The sequence below is a fragment of the Alosa pseudoharengus genome, unplaced genomic scaffold (genome assembly GCF_046254945.1).
Source record: "Alosa pseudoharengus isolate Yale_2024_CS ecotype anadromous, Long Island Sound unplaced genomic scaffold, YU_APseudo_1.1 YU_APseudo_1.1_scf_21, whole genome shotgun sequence".
NCBI lineage: Eukaryota > Metazoa > Chordata > Actinopteri > Clupeiformes > Clupeidae > Alosa > Alosa pseudoharengus.
Genome location: NW_027468674.1, coordinates 18,248,284 through 18,268,283, shown reverse-complemented (window position 1 = coordinate 18,268,283; position 20,000 = coordinate 18,248,284). Strand labels below are relative to the sequence as shown.

Below are 20,000 nucleotides of genomic sequence, written 5' to 3'. Positions count from 1 at the left end.
ATCATCTCCTCATTATCGGTTTCATCATAATCATATCAAAACCACCTATGTTATCAGATATAGGTCAAAGGAAATGCAATCCTGGACTTCAAAGGATTCCTTTTGGATTTTGGGGGCTATGTAAAGTGATTTGAAACCTATTCATACTGTATGTAATGGCAGTGTGGACACAAAATAGGGTTGAGTGGTGTTGGATTTTACCCGAAAGACTGACAAGATCAGACCTTTCACAAGTAGCAACAGTTACAACTTACTCAGCCTGCCCTCTTAATTTGTGTCATAGGTTACAGATGAAGGTTTCTCTCTCTCTCTCTCTCTCTCTCTCTCTCTCTCTGTCTCTGTTTCTCTCATGAATCTTTCATGGCAACCCGAGAGCTGTTTGTTCTCCCTTTGAAACAGTCGCCGTGACTACAAGCTGTCTTTCTGACGAGCAAATGAATGCCTGAGCTCAGAGCTCTGCCGGCTGTGTCTCCAGCGTTAGAGCACCCGTCTCTCTCTCTCTCTTTCTCTCTCTTGTAAGGCAGCACGGGTGTGGTTCATTACTAATGCATGCATGAGGAGAATCCCGGGGGGGGGGGGGGGGTGTCTGAGGCAGAGAGGGACAACACAAACACAAACACAAACACACTCTCACATCGCTCATCATCATCAGCCACTTTGCCACCGTTGGGCCAAAGCTGGGCCAGTTAAGGCGAGTCAAGGCTAATCTCTTCCCCATGATCACTTCTAGTGCTTAATCGTGTCTCCTCGGGGCTTCCATCCTCAGGTCTATTGTCCCCAGGTGTCTGCCCTCACTTTTACCCCCCCAGCTAACCTGTGCTCAGTGGGGCTTGAGGCGGTGTCAAGGTAGCAGGCAGGATTAACTAAGTCAGGTACAGGCAATTCAGTGGTAAAACAAGTCAGACAACTAGTCATTATTAGGTCAAAGCCTGCATTGCTATAGCAATTAACCAATGAAATGCCCTGCACACAAAAACAAGGCTCTGGCTTGTTGAATAGGTTGAAGGTTGAATAAGAACAAGCAAAATTGGGTAATGGGCATGAGATCTAAGCAACTTCATATTGTATCACTATTTATGCATTTTGGGATAACAACCACAAAGCATGAATTTGTAGGAGGTAGGCTACACACGTCCAGATCCATGAGAACACTCCACACCATGCCATTAAACAATATTTCAATACAAAACAACGCTGGCTCAAATTAACACAACGTGGATGTATGAATGTTTAATTACCGTAATTATAATACATTAATTTTTAGCCAGCCACATTTTCCTTTCCAAATCCTTTTTTAAGCCGCCCCTCTTCCTCCCCCTTTACACAATGAGTGCATGAAAGCAGTGCTCTTGTTGGTCTGTGGAGTGTGTGTGTGTGTGTGTGTGTGTGTGTGTGTGTGTGTGTATACACATGTGAGTGTTTGGGAGGACTCTCATACTACCCACTTGAATGTGATTATCTCATAGAGTTTGTGTTTATTTCGAGTGTTTGTATTTGTGAGGGTCTCTGTAATTGACCCAAGTGTCTGTGCCTGACTGTGTTTGTCTTTTGCCATGGTTTTACTGTTGCCAGGCATCACACACACACACACACACACACACACACACACACACACACACACACACACACACACACACACACACACACACACACACACACACGGCTACCATGTCAACCACTGTTTTAAACCATCCATTATTAATACTATGAGAGGAGCTGTCCTTAAGGGAAAAAAAGTGTCATCTCTCTCCTAATCGCCCGTGATCTGTGTCACTGGAGGATATAGTGTGTCCTCATATGTGTGATTTATCCCCAGTAGACTCCCTTCTCACAACTGGCCATTAATAATGTCATAAAAGTGTGGGTGGGATGGGAATATGTATCTTATGGGGAAGAGGAGGGGGGAGCCACAGAGGTTGGGGAGAGAGATTAATTGAGTGGGAGGAGAGAGAGATGGAGAGATCATGCACTGGAGGAGGAGAAACAGGGGGAATGTGAGGGGGAAGAGGGAGATTTTTATCCGGGTGTCAAAGAATGAGAGAGAGATGGAGAGATGGAAAAAAGATGGAGAAACACAAAGCAGGGCGATGGGAGAAGGAGTAGTCAAGGGATAGAGAGAATGGCTGAGGGATTATGGGCATACAAGCAGAACAAGCACTCCAGGGTCTACTGGGTCCATGGGATGTATACTTCATCATGACAGAGCAGCGTTTCCCACAGAATTGAATTCTGTTTGTGGAGGCAGGTTTGCAGGATTAACAGGAACGCAACAGTTTTTGACAAATTAGCGCAGCGTGGTGGTTATGATGATAACCAGATTTAAGCACAATTTTTTAGTACCACCTTGGAAATCATTGTGTGGTGGTCAATGTTGATATTGTGGTGGGCTGCCGCAAATAAGTCAATGTATTGGAAACACTGCAGAGTGTGTGTTCGGCTCTGTGTGGACACCTGTGTAGCCTCCACTTCCTTGTGGCTACTACGCGACAGAAGCATCAACTGCGCTCAGACAGGCTCTACGCAGAAAGAAGTATAATGTGACGTGAAATCTGTGTTGTCAGCAGCTGCCTGTGTACTTTTCCTAAAGGAAGTAGCCTGTAACACAAGCCTAAGAGTGTATATCATACTGTCGCCATGGGGATGGAAAGCAAATGAGGCTGAGTGTTGAGAGAGGGAGAGAGAAAGAGTTTGGGAGGAAGAGGTACAGACAGATAACGGTAAAGAGAACAGCTGTGTGCTGAAACGACCAGCACTAAAATAGCTTCACTTCACATCAGTAAAAGCTAATCCGTGGAGCGATGGTCTTAAAAGGGCTCTGCTAACTAGCACTGTTTTTATCAAGCCACTCACTCACTCACTCACTCACACTCACTCACTCACTCACTCACTCACTCACTCACTCACTCAATCACTCACCCCATTTACGTACACACCATATTCCTGTCTTAATCGGAATAATGACACTATTCCCAAATAAAAGAAAACCTGAATAAGACCCCTGGTGTATACCTGTACCACAGTAACCACATTTGTCAGAAAATGCCCTCTAGCAGAATATTAATTTACAGCTTCACATGCTCATGCAAGGAACTTTGGTAGGGCTAAAAAGCAAAACCATAGTGGCTCTAATCTGGCCGGTTTCACAAATTTCACAGCCATGGATGAAAAGACAGAGGCCATTGAAACGTCATGACAATGTTACTGCTACTGTGCATCGCTGGTTTATTCAGAACGTTCCGATGAAACATGTAAACTGGAACATTCCCAAGGCTAAACACGCTTAACGTCTTATTCCGAATATTTCCCTAACCAGGATATGGACCTTAATTGGAATGATATACATGTAAAAGTCTCCCTCACTCTCTCCCTAACTCACTCTCTTCCCCCCTCCACCCACTCACTCACCCACCCACTCACTCACTCACTCACTCACTCACTCACTCACTCACTCACTCACTCACTCACTCACTCACTCACTCACTCTCACTCACTCACTCTCTTCCCCCCTCCACCCACTCACTCTCTTCCTCACTCCCTCCCTCCTCTATCCCTGGCCTCCCCCATGCTGCCCTGTCTGATTCCCCTCCACAGTAATTCGAAGAGAGATGCTAACTACTTCTCTAATGGCGGCAGGCCAGAGGCCTAAGGGCTGAGGTGTAAAGATGCAGCTTTAAGGAACAGTCTGGTGGCTCGCCTCAACAGCCTCACTAAGTGCTTACTTAACGTTGAAAGCATAATGATGAGGTGTGTGGAGAGAGAGAGAGAGAGAGAGAGAGAGAGAGAGGACAGCTCATCCTCCTCAGCCTTGAAATCTTTCATGAAACAAATACGGCATGAGAATTTCTGTTCACGTCGAAGACATATTTTTTCTCATTCTTGTCGCCTTATAGGTGTGTTATTTGAGAACTTGTGAATATTTATCATGAGCGTGGCATTGCTGTCTTGTCTGATGTAGATACACCATCAACAATGGCAACAAAACAGGAAGTATGAAGGGGGGAACAGCCATAGATAAAACAAACTGGCATTTTTCTTTCTGCTTTTGTCTTTTGACTTTTGTTATTTGCCTGTTATCTGCAATCAGTGTCACACCTGAAGGAAAATGTATTTCTTTTCTTTCCTCTCTCACCCTCCTCTTTTGCTCTCTCCCCCTCTCTCTTTCTCTCTCCCCCTCCTCTTTTGCTCTCTCACCCTCCTCTTTTGCTCTCTCCCCCTCTCTCTTTCTCTCTCTGTGCCTCCACTCTCCCTGTGTATCTCCTCCTCCTCTCTGCTCTGCTCTACACTGATGACACTATCTCTGACTCCAGATTGGCAGTATGAGGGTAAGATCGTGAATCTTTTCATTCCAATCCCTCTTTTATTTCCTCCCTTCCTCCCCTCGTCTCCTTGATGGAGTAGAGAAGTCTATTAACCCCTTAGCACCCTGCTAGTTACCGCCTGCTCGCACACGTAGTAAAAAAAAAAAGTGCCATCTTGTGAAACGACCATGGCCTCTGAACGTGGCCTCCATTGTGGTGATAGATACAGTCGCCCCTAGACTGCAAGTTTTATAGCCTTCCCCCCCAAGACTAGCCTCACATAATAGAAGCTGAAATTGAAATGTCTTGTTTGGTGTGAATTGTGTGATATGAGGTATTTGAGACGATAGGTGTTTTTCGCTCTGACTGTTTCCTTCTCTCTTTTTTCTCCCCTCTCTCCACTACTGCTGGTTGTATTTCAGAGTGCAAGCTGTCAAGAGCCGGCCCGCCTGCCACCATAGTAGCCATCGACGAGGAGAGCCCCAATGGTGAGTACATACGACACCATGTCACCTCCTCCAAGCAGTGGAGTTGTGTGTTTTGTTGGCACTAGTGCTTCTTGGGAGTTGTAGTCTTCTCTCTTACGACTGGCAAACGAGAAGCAGCATGCAGATGGAATTGTTCTGAAGCAGAATAAGTTGTTGGTCAGTTTATCCACAAAGCAGAAGCTTTCATTCAAACGCTCTGGAGATGTTGGGTGGAGTTGTGTATGTTTTATTGGCACTGGTGCATGTTGGGAGTTGTTGTTTTTGACCTTCATGTCAGTAGAGCACCCTGTAGCTGACCATGGGGTGGCTCTGATCCAGACTGGTTATGGATCAGGCAGAGCTGTGTCTTTTCAGAACCACATCTCCTCTGGAGTAAGACACTCGGGCAACAAGAAAAGAGTTACTCGGGCAACAAGAAAAAGATGAACCAGTGCTAATTTGCTAGTTTAATTACTTAATTAATTTAGCTAACTTAATGCCAAGCCAATGCCAATGAGCAAGATGTGAAGTGCAAATATGGGTGTGCCAATGCAATGCTCCCAAATGTCACATTATCACTTTTGCATATAGTTCACAGTTCATGCACAAGACATTTCGCTCATTGCCTGCCAATTAAATTAGGGCCAGAGATATGTACAGGAGAACGTGCCACCCATGGTCTTTCTACTCCCTTGTAGCAGACTAAGGTGTTTGTATAAGGAATTCTTTAACTACAAAGTGCAAGTTCCTTTGTTTCACCCAAAGTGGAAACAGTGCCGTCAATTTCATGCATGGAAGGTTCAGCCGGCTTCATCTCCCCCCTGGTTTCTTTGTTTTAATCACTCTTTTTTTGAACTCACTTAGCCTTTTTGCTCATAAATGCCATTGCATTCCCCCATTTAAATCTTGTCATATTCTCTACAGCTGTTTGCTTCGGTGAGCTTGTATTTAAATAGAAAAAAAGGGAAAAGTAAGGGGGAGGGAGAAAGGAAGAAGAAGGAAAAAAAAGCAATCGCCAAACCCCACAATTACATCCCATAATCCTTGCCTAGCGATGAAGACGAGTCCCATTACGCCTCATTTTTTCTCCACCCTCGTGATTTCAGACCCACTTTTCTCGGTGGGGACGCTGACCTGTTGTCAGTAATAAGAGCTGGCCTTGTGGTGGTGCCGGCGACGACGACGGCCGCTTATTCCGTCTTGCTGCCTTCTGGAGGGAAAAAAGGCCTTTCCCAGAATGCCTCATGCCGGGCCAGAAATGCCACCTCACAGATGGCATCCGCACCAACCCGCAGCCAGGGGTCCCTTTATGTAATAGATCTCTGTGTTTTTTTTTCCTTCACACACACCACACACACCCCTCCTCTGCTACCTTCTGTCTGTGTGTTCATGGGGGTTCTGTGTGAATTTGTGTGTGTGTGTGTGTGTGTTTGTTTATATGTTTGAGGGGGGTCTTCATCAGTTGTGGGCTTCTGTAATTACATTTTAATGTCAGTGAGATTTGTGACAGGTGCAAGGGCAGGTCATTTGAGGTAGCCTGTGTCGTTTACAAATGAGGTGCTGAAGGCTTTTCCCCTCCCAAACTAAAGACCTTTATGCCAACGTGAAACACAAAATGAGTTTGTTTGAGGCGTGTGTGTGTGTGTGTGTGTGTGTGTGTGTGTGTGTGTGTGTGTGTGTGTGTGTGTGTGTGTGTGTGTGTGTGTGTGTGTGTGTGTGTGTGTGTGTGTGCGTGCGTGTGTGTGTGTGTGTGAAGGGAAATTGTAATTACAGCAGATGAACATCTTGCATTTTAAGAGGTCAGGCAGGTTTTTGCTGTTGATCTTAAAAGGACTTTCTTCTTTGATGAGGTTTTTTTTTTCCTGCACGTGTTTTATCCCTTTCACTCAGTCTCTGTGTGTATATTTTAACAGGAAAAAGGATTTCTGTGTATTTAATGTGGACTTTTCACAGACTGACAGGCTTTTCATTTTCATTCAGGCTTTCATTCCCCATTTCATCTCTTCTCTTCTCTGAGAAAGAGAGAGAGAGAGATAGAGAGAGAGAGAGAGAGAGAGAGAGAGAGAGAGAGAGACGTTGGTACTGTGTGTACTTTCAGTCCTGTAGCAATGGACAGTGAGATTATTTCTGGTTTGCCTTCCCATCTGAGGGTCAGGAGGCTGTTTGCACGGGAAAATTAATAGAAGCCATTTAATCACCAGGCCAGACTCAGTGGTACTGAAAGCCAGGGAAATATGAGGTAATCCCTCTCTATGGAACAGACATTTACCTCCAACTTAAGGCCCTGTGGCTCTTTAAATAGTCGTTTTATTAGAGTGGACCGTTTTTGTCTTAGGCATACAAAATTACCATCACATTCACCCGGGAGTCTTAACACTCTTAATTCATGCACATGTGGACCCCAGTAATCCACACGTTCAAGTCTTATTAGTATCTTTAAGTCTTATTAGTATCTTATTAGTATTTGGGGCAGCCGTGGCCTACTGGTTAGGGCTTTGTAACCGGAGGGTTGCCGGTTCGAACCCCGACCAGTAGGAACGTCTGAAGTACCCTTGAGCAAGGCACATAACCCCTCACTGCTCCCGAGTGCCACTGTAGCAGGTAGCTCACTGCGTCGGGATTAGTGTGTGCTTCTCCTCACTGTGTGTTTACTGTGTGCGGAGTGTTTTTCACTAATTCATAATTCATCTTTAAAGACACAACTTCTACCCGTCTTTAGGCTCTTAAACTAAACTTTTCACAGGCTTTCCTCATGAGCAGCCATAACAAACTACAGATGTCTAGATAGGCATGTACGAGAGACCATTGCTATGTGGTTGTACTTATTTATTCCTGATGTCATTTCCTGTCAACATACTGTTGTGCAGTAGTTATGTAAGGGATAATGTATAGAACGCCGGTCATTATTGGGAAAATAAGTCCCGACAGGGCGATGTGGACCCCGACGCGCAGCTGAGGGGTCTTGTTCCATCCTGAAGGGACTTATTTTCCCAATAATGACCGCCGTTCTAAACATTATCTCACTTATTACACGGCTACTTGCCAAAACGAAACAATAAACTCCTCACAATAAACTCCCCACGATATGACTATTTAGCCTACATAGCCTAGGCTATAGCCTATTTGTTACCGTTCATCGTGGCTTTTGCTGAGAAACAAATAGTTCACAACAACACACGCTGAACTTAAAAATAATGACTGCTAGAACTTTGGGAAATCCCATTCAAGTCAATGGAGCGTTCTACTTGCATTGAGCCGTGTAATAAATACAGTTATATCCTTCAAGCAAACAGAAAAATGACTATAGTATGACTAGTACTGTAGTACTAGTGGCTGATTCTGCAAACTATTTGCAATGGATTGGTGCTAGACTAGCACCAGATCGATCGGAGAGTCCACTTCAGTTTGGAACGACACTGCTCACAAACCCTAACAAACCTCCCTTCCCCCGCTTGTTTATTTGTTGCAGTCGGAATGTCACGTCCTTAGCCCTCGCACTGATTACCACAGCACTTTCTAACGATTCATCAAAAGCGCGCTCAACAAAGCATCAAGGAAGCGCGTGCATCAAGTCACTTGCCTGACTGAAGTGATGCGTGGGCATCGCAAGTACAGTGATATGCACAGCACCCCTCCTTTACCCCTTTATTTTCCTCTCTCTCTCTCTCACTCTCTCTCTCTTTCTCTTTCTCTCTCTCTCTCTCTCTCTCGCTCTCGCTCTCTCTCTGTTTCTCTGAAATGACGATGGCTTAGACACCAAGGACCCCCGGTTCCCAGCTCTCTGAATAAGTAATTTACTCCAGTGTGTCACTGAAGCTGTATTTAATGTGTCTTTGAGGCAGACATCATCATCATCATCATCATCATCACAACTCTGTGTGTGTGTGTGTGTGTGTGTGTGTGTGTGTGTGAGAGAGAGAGAGAGAGAGAGAGAGAGAGAGAGAGAGAGAGAGAGAGAGAGAGAGAGAGAGAGAGAGAGAGAGAGAGAGAGAGAGTGTGTGTGTTCGAGACGCACTCATGCAACGTAAGTGCATCTCAGCAGGACTTTGATGGCAGAGAAAAATAAATATTTCACCCCATCTCCACCCCACTCACTCATGCACTAACTAACACAAAAAATGACACAGACATGCTCAAACGCACAAAAGGCCGCTTCTGAATTAATTAAGAACAATCTGTCCTCTCCTCTTGAAGACAGACTGTGCAGACTTCTACAGATGGTTAAGTATTCTTAACCAAGTTTATGTGTGTGTGTGGTGTTGGTGAAGGAGGGTTTAGAGAAAACCTCCATTTCCTTTTTCTTTGATGGGAACAACACAGTCATCAGGCACAGGAACTACTCATCGGGGTGGGTTGACACATTTAAATGACCCTTAGCCATACTTTCTTTCTTTAATTTTAAGTTTTCTTTAATTGCCTTAAAAGATACATAATGACGTTATTTGGATGCCAAACAGCTCGTTTTATTCAACTGAAGTTGTTTCAGTACAGTATGTACAGGAAAAAGTAGGTGTACTGTGCATAAGTGAATATACACACCACTCAGTCCATCTACCTGTTGAAAGTAGATGCCTTTTATGACTTGTGTTGTGAAAATTAATGCATTTTTAGTGTGCTTGGAGCCAAGCTGCTGAAACTATTTAAAATGTACACAAGTGCATTTGTAGCGTGTCATTGCTAATTCAAATGCATGGGCACGGTTTTGCAAACTTCCCCATTTCGCCGAGACTAAACCCAGCCAGATTGAACGTTTCCGCCCCAATAAAAGAAGCCAATCAGACGTGGTGCATTCAGACACCATTCACTTAGTACTCGTCATGGCTCTGCAAATTCATGAGTTGGCCCCTCGGTTCATTTCGGTGCAAATCTGCTTTGCCGGCTAGCCGCGGTGGCACTGCTTCCCCCCACCACTTGAAGCTTTTATTAAAAAGGGGCACAATTTAATGTCTGTCTTCGGTGGTGCATAAAACTCTCCAGCGTGTCACTGGTGTACAGGAAGGGGGCCTATAAAAGACACTGGGATCACATCTCATTTATTTCCCATTCGACGGCTCTCCAAGGCACAGAATTCCCCCCCAACACACACACACACACACACACACACGTAATCCGCATTGCCACCACCAGCTATATCCACAGGCGGGGCAATTATCAGCGTGTCAGTGCCTCATTATACAGTAGTTCCTTTCCTTCCTCTCTCTGTCTTTCTCTCTTTCTAACTCTCTCTCTGTGTCTCTCTCACTCTCCCTCTGTCTTCCCTCTGTCTTTCTCTCTTTCTAACTCTCTCTCTGTGTCTCTCTCTCACTCTCCCTCTGTCTTCCCTCTGTCTTTCCATCGAGACAGCCCGCGCTCCAGTACTCCGACGCTGATGGGATGGCGGTGCGGTGTGTGTGTGTGTGTGTGTGGGGGGGTATGGAGCTGGCTACCATTGTTGATGGAGAGCCCGGTCAGGGGACACGGTGAGCAGCCACCGGGGCGAAAAGGCGATAGATTATCTGTCAGGCAGCGGCCGGCCTCTCCTCTCCTCGTGGCTAAAGGAGAGAAGGGGGTCAGGGGAGCTGGAGCAGCCCGGGCCTCGGACCCAAGGTCCCCTTGAGAGACGTGCAGTGGCACGAGCCGAGGCGGCGTGGTGGGATTGGCTTGGGGGGGTTACTGGGGGGTGGGGGGTACTGGAAGATACTAGGGAAGGTCAGGGTTGAAGGGAAGTTAGGGAGCTGAAGTGAGAGAAAAAGAGAGAAAGAGAGGGAAAGAGAAGCAGAGAAATAGAGGGAAAGAGAAACAGAAAGGTGGGTGGGTGATTGGGGGTGGGGGTAATGAGGGTTACTGAATGGCAATCAATGACGGCTTGGTGACTCCAGGGATTGATCGCAAGGGAACGGTTGGATGAGTGTGAATTAAAACTCCCCTGGTGGGGTGAGATTAGGAAGAAAAGGATGGAAAGACAATCATGGTGTGTGTGTGTGTGTGTGTGTGTGTGTACTGAGGGCAGGGGGAGGGGGATGGGGGGTCATAGGGTTGAGGGGGAGAGGGTGATCTGAAGCGGAGATTTTGCAGTGCTTCAGCCTGGTGGGGGGTGGAGATGTGGATGTGGATGGTGATGGTGAAGGAGGGGTGGTGATCGACCAAGAGAGATAACCCTGTTTTATCACCTGACATAGCGACCGGCTCATCTTTACGATGCCTCCTCCGACCCTACAGCTCTCGTTTAATGGCCGACACACCACTTTACTGCCACGGCTGCACCTGCTCACCTCCCCAGCTCTGTGGTCTGTGCAATTACCTCGACAAGGTAAAGGGGTCCCCTCCTCATCACAACCCCACACCACACACACACAAACGCACACACACACACACACACACACACACAAACACACACACACACACACACACACACACACACACACACACACACACACACTCTCATCCCCATTCACACACCCCCCTTGGCTGGGAAGCAGAAAAACACAGGGCTAGAAGGTCAGTGGTTCAATCACACACCACCAACCCACCATGATTGAGCCACACTTCACAGACACACTTCTATTAAATGTCACAGCACATAAGCTATACTCTATACTAATGGTTAATGCGCTGTCTGCTGTTAGGTAGGAATGCATTGTTTAAAAAAATCAGTGCAGTTTACCTTTTATGAAATATACCAATACAATATATTTCTATAATTAACTTTTTATTTTTGCTTTGCTTTAGCTATAAGATATATAAAAAATATACTTGCATATGATGCACATAGTGCTATTTATTACTTAAGGGAAACCCCAATATAAAATTGAAGAAACCTGTGGTAGCTAGCTGCTACAGGTCATTGCATCGTTGGAAAAAGAGGTTTGGTGAGCAACGGTGAGGCCGAAGAATGACTAGTCTTTACTGTGGAGACATTTGAAAGGTTTTCATTTCCTGTCAAGCACCGCCTCCGTAGACACACTGACTAGGTGCTCAGCTGAAGAGCCACTGTAGAGAAATAGCCTGGTGGAGTGGGGATGACTGAACAGGGATATGTCTGCACTATTGTCCTAAATAGAAGCACTATCACACCATGTTCCCTCCTGCTCTCTGCGCGCAAAATGAATGAACGAAACAGCGAATATGATGGAGAGGTGTATCTCTGCCTTGAGGACATGCCTTTGCTAGGCATCTGTGACCCTTTGTGGAGCAGAAACTACTTGTGAGTTGTGTTTCCTCTACAGTGATAGCAATAGAGTGACATTAGTCATGATTGGGTCATTAGCATGAGCCTAGCACACGAACACACGGCTGCTGACTGTCATTGTGTTGACTGTCTGTCATCACAAATAATCATTGGCTGCTTATATAGTTCAAATAAAAGAAACAAATAAATCTGATTGGTGCACATGTACAGAATGACATGCAAATCACAGGAACAAGAAAATTACAAAGTATTCTGGTACATGGAGTTACTTCATACAGTAAAACAAAGGGCAGCATAAGGTTATTAAGCACACTGAAATGTCGATTTGACAGGTGCTTACATGTATAAATCAGATTGTTTACTATGTATTCGTGAATCAGTGCAAGCACTCTGCAGGGAGGTGTAGGCTCCCCATCTGTACCAAGCTCTGCTACCTCCGAATCCATTGTAGCACGGCCACTGCCAACAAGAGTGCAACACACTCTGCTACGGTTGTTGTACGATTACAACTTAGTTTCCATACAAAAGTAGACCTGAATCATAATTGACACGGTGACGGCGAAAGAGTTTTGGTGCTCGTGTGCAGGGTAGTAATAGAGAACAATGAGAACTAAGTAATCGGACGTCAGTGGAGGAGTGTACTGCACTTGTGTTGGCGGTGGCGTGTGCAGTCGGCTTTATGCTTAATGGATCTGGGGAGTGGGAACACAAATAGGTCCATAGAAATAGGACTGGGGGGAGGGGGGATTACACATTTTTGTTTCACCTGGCTGAAGTGCATGTTGAAGTGTACTCTCTCTTGGAGGAGTGGAAAAAATGTGTTTATGCATGGCCCTGCATTCATTTGGAAGAGAACAACAGAGGCCATTTCCATTCTCCTTTTTAGAACAACTGGTAGGATCAGATTGATCCATTTGGGATTACTGACAAATATGCAATTTGTTAGGAAATCTGACGCCTATATGCCAAGACTTTCGAGGGTCTAGTTTGAGATTAAAAGTGGCTGGCGGAAAAAAGCTGTGCATGTTCAAGTGTCACGCAAGATAGAGATGCTACAAAAACAAACGAACGTAAAGGTGTTGTTAAAGGAACCAAGTGGGAAGAGCCAGGCCAAAATGAATATGTTCAAAATGTGGTTCAAGCTGACTAAAAGCATTTCTTAGCAGTTCTTTTTCATTTAATAAGTCATGTCAGACAAGATGACAGTTTAATAAGATGGTAATATCACTGTGGGTGGTGCTGGACAGTCTTCTACAGATGATTTTACGCTGAATAAACTGTCTAGATTCTTCTGTTAAATTCGTTGACACTTGATTTTAGCTTGACATGTTTCAAAATGTCCAAGCCACACTCTTTCTAACTCTGACTGTTACATGGTGAATCAAGATTTAGATTTTTTTTGGCAAAACACTCTTATTTCCAAAGTCTCTTATGGCCTAGCATGTCAAATGTGTATGACAATTAAATGTTTATGACATGCTGCTAATCATCCTAATGTATCTAATGGAACACGTTTGCTACCTTGGACATGGAAATATAAAAAAGGAATAGCTCACATAATTTGCTGAAATGTTAAAGGTTTCAGCATCCTATCTGGCACTTGCTATGCTGCGGTGTGACTTGTGGGCACAGGAGAGGTTAGGGTCAGTAGCCAGGGTTGGAGAAAACTGGCTAAAGGTTTGGGTTTTTGAACATTATTTTCCGCAACAATTCAAGGTTCTAAAATTCTATGTTGAATTTAATGAACCCAGATATTCTTTAGAATGTTAATTTTCCAACATTCGTACACCTTTTAAGGGTTAAAGTACATAAATAGAGATGAGACAGAGGTTTCTACACTGTGTTTATGTTGATGGATTTGAACACCTGGACCGATCCAAGTGAAGCTGTTGTGGCTGTTTGAAGAAAAGAGATGTTTCGGGGGAGGAAATGCACTTGTGTGGCATGGCATTTCTTTCTCTAGCCTAGTCTGAGGTTATATTATCCGTCTTTGAGACTCCCTCGTGGCGTTGTCGGGCTGATAGAGCAGCAGTTTAACACCTGTACCTTTCTCACTTTTTCCTGGAAAGCAGCCTGGAACAGAAAATGTATGGCTGGTATTTGTAAGCTCCCTAACCTCCTTCCCTCCCTCTCCCTCTCTCTCCCTCTCTCTCTCTCTCTCTCTCTCTCTCTCTCCTGTTACTCTCATGGTCTGATTAGGGAACAGATGCGTCCGTTTTATATTTTTCCCCCGGAGCTGAAGCTGTTAAAGCTTAAATGAAATGCATCCTCCTTCCCAGGCCTTCCTTGGCTGCTCCTCGGCTAATTATATTCTCTTTGTTACACACACACACACACACACACACACACACACACACACACACACACACACACACACACACACACACTGTAATTTTCGCTGGTTAAGTCTTCATTATTAATAACAGGTATACATAGTATAGAGACACACACCTTGCTTCTTCAGAACACTCCAACCTGGGACCTGCTCTGTGCAGTAAGAACTGTATCTCAGATATGCTCTTTTTTTCAAAGCGTCTTTTGAAGTTTAGCCCTGATCTGATATATTGGAGGTTTAGAGGTTTTGAGGGTTACAATTATGCACAGTCAACCCCACTATAACCCCCCCCCCCCCCAACCCACACAGAAACACACTCTCTCTCTCTCTCTCTCTCTCTCTCACACACACACACACACACACACACACACACAATCCAGTCAGTGCTTTGAAGTGAGTGATAACGGTAATGATAAGTTCAAGAATTAGGCTTTTCATTTCAGAGAGAGAGAGAAAGAGAGGGATGGAGGGAGAAAGATAGAGAGAGAGAATAGAGAGGGAGAGGGAGAGGTAGTTGGGAGAGGTAGTTGTGTATTGAGGAGGAAAGAGGGAAATAAAAGGATACAAGCTAAAAAAGGGGGGAAAGGGGGGAAGAGAGACTATGAGAGAAATAACGGTACAAACAGAAAGAAGGTAAAGAGAGAGAAAGAGAGAGAGAGAGAGAAAGAGAGAGAGAAAGCGAGAGAGAGAGAGAGAAGTTAGAGAGTGGAAGAGAGAATTGACAGCAGGAGCAGCTTTGTCTGGGTGCACTCTGAAGGCAACTCAGCTTACAAGCATTATTTTGTGTGTGTGTGTCTGCGTGTGTGTGTGTGTGTGTGTTTGTGTGTGTGTGTGTGTGTTAGGGATCACTCTGGGTTTAGGGTCACCCTGTCCAACCAGACTGGATGGCAGCCCACCCTACCTTAACCCACCCCAATCCCACCACCACCTGACTGCCATTCTAACCGCCTTTCCCAGCCGTGCTCCTCCTGGACCTGCTTAGCACTGATGAGCCTGTGAAGTCCAGTGGGGTTTGGACTGTGACTGTCCTTATTAAAGACAGCCCAGGTCCCAGAGGAACATGGAGCATCAGGGAAACCTGGCTGGCCATTGCTGTTGTAGTTAGAGTACTTCAAGTTGAGAGCAGTTGTTTTTAAAGCAGTGCTATTGTATGGAGAGGTAAATCATTTTAAGTCATTTTATGTCAGCATCATGCCAGTTATCTCAGATGTGGTTGAGTTCAGTTGGATTTGTTTTAACCATCTCCACTATGTATTTCCCTCCTGAGGTATTGTAGTGTTATTTTAATTGATGACCTGTCATATACTGTAACAAGCACTGTGGAAGCTAGCTCTCTCTTTCTCTCTCTCTCTCTCTCTCTCTCTCTGTGTGTGTGTGTGTGTGTGTGTGTGTGTGTGTGTGTGTGTGTGTGTGTGTGTGTGTGTGTGTGTGTGTGTGTGTGAACCTAATGTCTTTCTGTCTGTATGTCTGTCACAAGCACTGTGGAAGCTACCTTTGTGTGTGTGTATGTGTGTGTGTGTGTTTGTGTGTGTTTGTGTGTATGTGTGTGGGCCTATCTGTTTGCTTGTCTCTCTGATAGTCTGTCTGTGTGTGGCAGGGATAGCCAGAGGGGGTCAGACACAGACAACCCCCCCCCCCCCCCCCCCCACGAGACCCTGCATCCTCACTCCATTGCACCCTACAAACCCCCAGAGAGCATAGAGGAGAAGAGAGAGAATGCAATAAAATATTCAAGAGAGAGATAGAGAGATTGTGTGTGTGTGTGTGTGTGTAAGAGAGAGAGAGAGAGAGAGAGAGAGAGAGAGAGAGATTGTGTGTGTGTGTGTGTGTGTGTGTGTGTGTGTGTGTGTGTGTGTGTGTGTGTGTAAGAGAGAGAGAGAGAGAGAGAGAGAGAGAGAGAGAGAGAGAGAGAGAGAGAGCAGGGCAGGTGAATGGATCAGTGGACATATCATCCACTGACTAATGTTTTGTGAAAGGCTGATGTAATGAAACTGCTCAACTGGAGGGATGGTGGGAGCAGATGTCCACTTCTCTCATCCTCTTATCTCTCTCTCTATCTCTTGCTCTCTCTCTCTCTTGCTCTCTCTCTCTGTGTCATTGTTCTAACTCTCTAAAGCATGCTATGTGCTCGATATTGCTGGAAGGGTCTTCTACTTGTGCTTTCTACTAAAAAAAAAACAGCAGCACATCAATGATGCATTGACACCACCCACAGTTAGACCCACTACTGTGATGACGTCTTTATTAGTGGACGAAGCCTAAAACTTTAAAAAATAAGACATATGGTGTCATAGAGTGATAATGTATCACTGGTGCTATACAGTGTGAGCTTCTGTTTGTTTCTCTGTGATCCGTGCTTGGGATTCCCAGCTGACTTGCCGTTCCACGCTGATCCTGTATTCACAAATCCACCCACAGTTTTTCTATGCAGCCTTTTTGTGACAACACTATCGTAGTAACAACACTACAGCTGAGTATGATGTTACCGTGACTACCATACCAATAAGCGTAGCTCTTTGGCTGTGAGATCAGGATGGAGGTTTTTGTTTTGGTTTTTTTCAATCTTTCTCCTGTTGTCCTGGATTTGAGGCCGGGCGGGGCAACTGCTCTCTCTCTCTCTCCTCACTACAACTCTGTGCTGTTGTTTTTGTGTGATGCACATTCCAGAACACCCCTCAGGGTTAAGGTTGGTTTAGAAAATGCTGGGGGTCTCAATCCCTAAAACAGAGTGTGAGGTGTTGCTGCACTCTCCTCGCATGATTGGGTCCTAGATGTGCTGGGCAAATGCGAGAAAGTGAAAGTGAGTGTTGGTTTAACCCTTCAGCAAGGGAGGTTGGAACATACTAGCAAAATATTCCATTCCGCAACAATTTAAGGTTCTAAAATTCCACATTGAATTTGACAAACCCAGAGCCATAAAGGTCTATCTATAAGGCTCTGGACAAACCCTGATTAGAATGTTAATTTTCCAAGATTCTTGTCACACCGGTGTGATACTTGCTGAAGGGAAGAAGTATCCCCATGCCACAACGAAGCACAGGTCCCCGTTGGTCAGGGATTTTTTCTGTGTTTAATTGACAGATGGAGTGCACATCGGAGTGGGCATTGTTAGCTGCTTAGCACCAGAGAACAACGTCGGGGAGGCGTTGGCGAGCTGGCCTTGGCTGCTGGCAGCATGGACAGGGGTAGTGTTGTTAGGTGGTGAAATTACAGCTTAAGGTGGCCAGCTGTGAGTTTTCAGCAAGGTCCTTTGGCACGCACATCCAGCATGCTAATCTGACTGGTGACCATGTAAAAGATTTGAAGAGGGCTGTGGTAGCAAAGCCTACTCTCCTCTGTCCAATTTTGTGCTCTCGTCAAGGCAGAGTGAAGCAAAGTTGTTGGTGTTTCAATGAGGAGGCCTGGATAGATTCAGAATAGCAAAGATGTGGCCTCTAAAGAGACCTTTCGACAGTCCCTCAAAACCCCACTCAAAAGTTTCCTGAAATAGAGGGTAAATTGTCACCCATGCCGTTGACATAAAGGCGATTGCCTGCTTTGAAAGGTATGGTTTGAGGCTAACCTGGTGTTTTTAAAGGAGGTAATTGGAATTGACCTGCCATGTTGACATTTTACACCTGAGTGATTAGATTTGATAGCTGATATCGATCATGGCGATGCAGCATTATTGAGTTCACGATCCCGTGGCGTGCAGCACTTCACCATACAGGGTCAGGGGTGCTATACTGAACCACAGCACTTCACCATACAGGGTCAGGGGTGCCATACTGAACCACAGCCTTTGAGAGGACCTTGCACAGCATAGACCTGTACCATAAACTGCCAGATCTGTGACACGGTGTCATGTGAAATATTATAAATAAGAAAAAAACAGTGTTATATGAAATATTATAAATATAAATAAGAAAAAAGTGTGATGGGGGAGGGGGGTTGGGGTATAAAGACACATTTTGTGAAATTCTTGAGCTAGGTAAGCCTAGAAGTACAACTTCGAACGCACCAAAATGGACACTGGTAAAAACGATGGAGCACAAGTATAAATAGATGTGCAGGTGGGCACAAAAACACAAAGAGGCCCTCTCACTGCCTGTGACAAACAAGCTCCCCTCGGCTTCTCTTATGCAGAGGTGGTGGAAGAGCACAGAAGCCAAGGCATTACTGAAGCCCTTCTGATCTCTTGTGTTGCTCCCACACAGCTGACACACCTGTTCTTACTGCCCTAAGTGTCCAGAATCAATTCAGTGACCTTTCTTTGGCTAAATCCGCTAGCCACACAAGGTGGAAAATCCCCTCTGAAAGAAGAAAGTTGCCTCTAAAGAAATCAATCAAGCAGGGGTGAAAGACGCAGGGAAAAAAATGGGGGAAAAAGAGAGAAAATAAATCTTCTCAACTGCTCAGGCAACCTGGTGTCACCTTTTACATTTCAAAGTAGAATTCACCTGTGAACAAAACTTCCCGATCAAATGCACACACACACACACACCTCCTCCCTCACCCTCGCCTCATCTAATTGTGTTTTGCAAGCCTCTTGATCTGTCATAGCCGATAGCCCATGTCCATGTAAACATTATTTTTGAACCTTTTTCGAATTAAACTAAGCAACCCAAACATCCGTATGCTCCGATGATTCTTTTTCTTCTTTCTTTCTAGAGAAAGTATGACTTTGACATGTTTTTGTGACTTTGACATGAAGTTGTGTTGTGCTTTTTTTTATACAAAAAACTTGAATTGGGATCTGAATCGGATCTTGACATTCAATCATACGTCGATTTCCATATTGCCACGTACTTACTGTATCAGTTCAGGAAGGAAGTGGGTTGCCTCCATCTGATATATGCAGAGTAGTGCTTCCGTGTGCAGCGATTCACAACAACAAGAAAAGGTAGACGGATTTGCTGGAAAGACTTCTGGCTCGAGCCTAATTGCGATAGAGATGAAAAATGCAAAATGTCAACAACACTGTAGCAGCCTTTCTGTAGGGCTGAGGAAAGTATTCAGCACAATTACTGTTTGCCCGTCGTATCTCATGAATAATATTCTACTAAGAACCAATTTTGTGGACTAATTAGCAGTTTAGCTCAACTCCGCTTTCAAGTTCGGGCCCCCCTCTGCCGCTCTCATGGAGCGCTTCCAGAACCACTCCAGCAGACACAGCATCGCTACATCGACTGGTTCCCACAGATTAAAGTAAACATGAGCTGCTGAGAGAGTGGAGACAGAGATGTCTGTGTGTGTTTGTGTGTATATGTTTGAGAGAGAGAGTTTAAAAGACAGTGTGTGTGTGTGGTGTGTGTGTGTGTGTGTGTGTGTGTGTGTGTGTGTGTGTGTGTGTGTGTGTGTGTGTGTGTGTGTGTGTGTGTGGGAGAGAGAGAGAGAGAGAGAGAGAGAGAGAGAGAGAGAGAGAGAGAGAGAGAGAGATTGCAAGAAACTGATGTTTGAAGAGTCTGTATCTGCTTCAGAAGCTGCACGAGACTGACCCATAGGGGCCTTATGTGATAATGATTTATATAAACATCTTACTGGGACGTCTTATGGGTATAACGACAAACAGCACTTAACCTGCAGCCTCAGCCGGTGGTAATTACATCTTTTAGTGTGATAGCAGCAAGAGATGCTATGAACTGCTATAATTCTAATACTCTATGCCAAATGCATTGTAGTCTATCTTCAGCAGGCTAATTACATTTCACAGATGCCAGCCTTAAGCAAAGGCTTCGTCGTGTGCCATATTA

At 45.0% G+C, this 20,000-nt stretch overlaps 1 protein-coding gene across 1 annotated transcript in view; it reads left to right on the top strand.

Moving 5' to 3' along the window:
- Positions 1 to 20,000, top strand: part of pcdh15b (protocadherin-related 15b) — a 194,881-nt gene that overhangs the window by 7,169 nt on the left and 167,712 nt on the right. The window contains exons 2-3 of the mRNA XM_076298738.1: positions 4,308 to 4,322; positions 4,721 to 4,786. Of these exons, the coding sequence (XP_076154853.1) occupies positions 4,308 to 4,322; positions 4,721 to 4,786 (81 nt within the window). The remainder of the gene's footprint in view (positions 1 to 4,307; positions 4,323 to 4,720; positions 4,787 to 20,000) is intronic.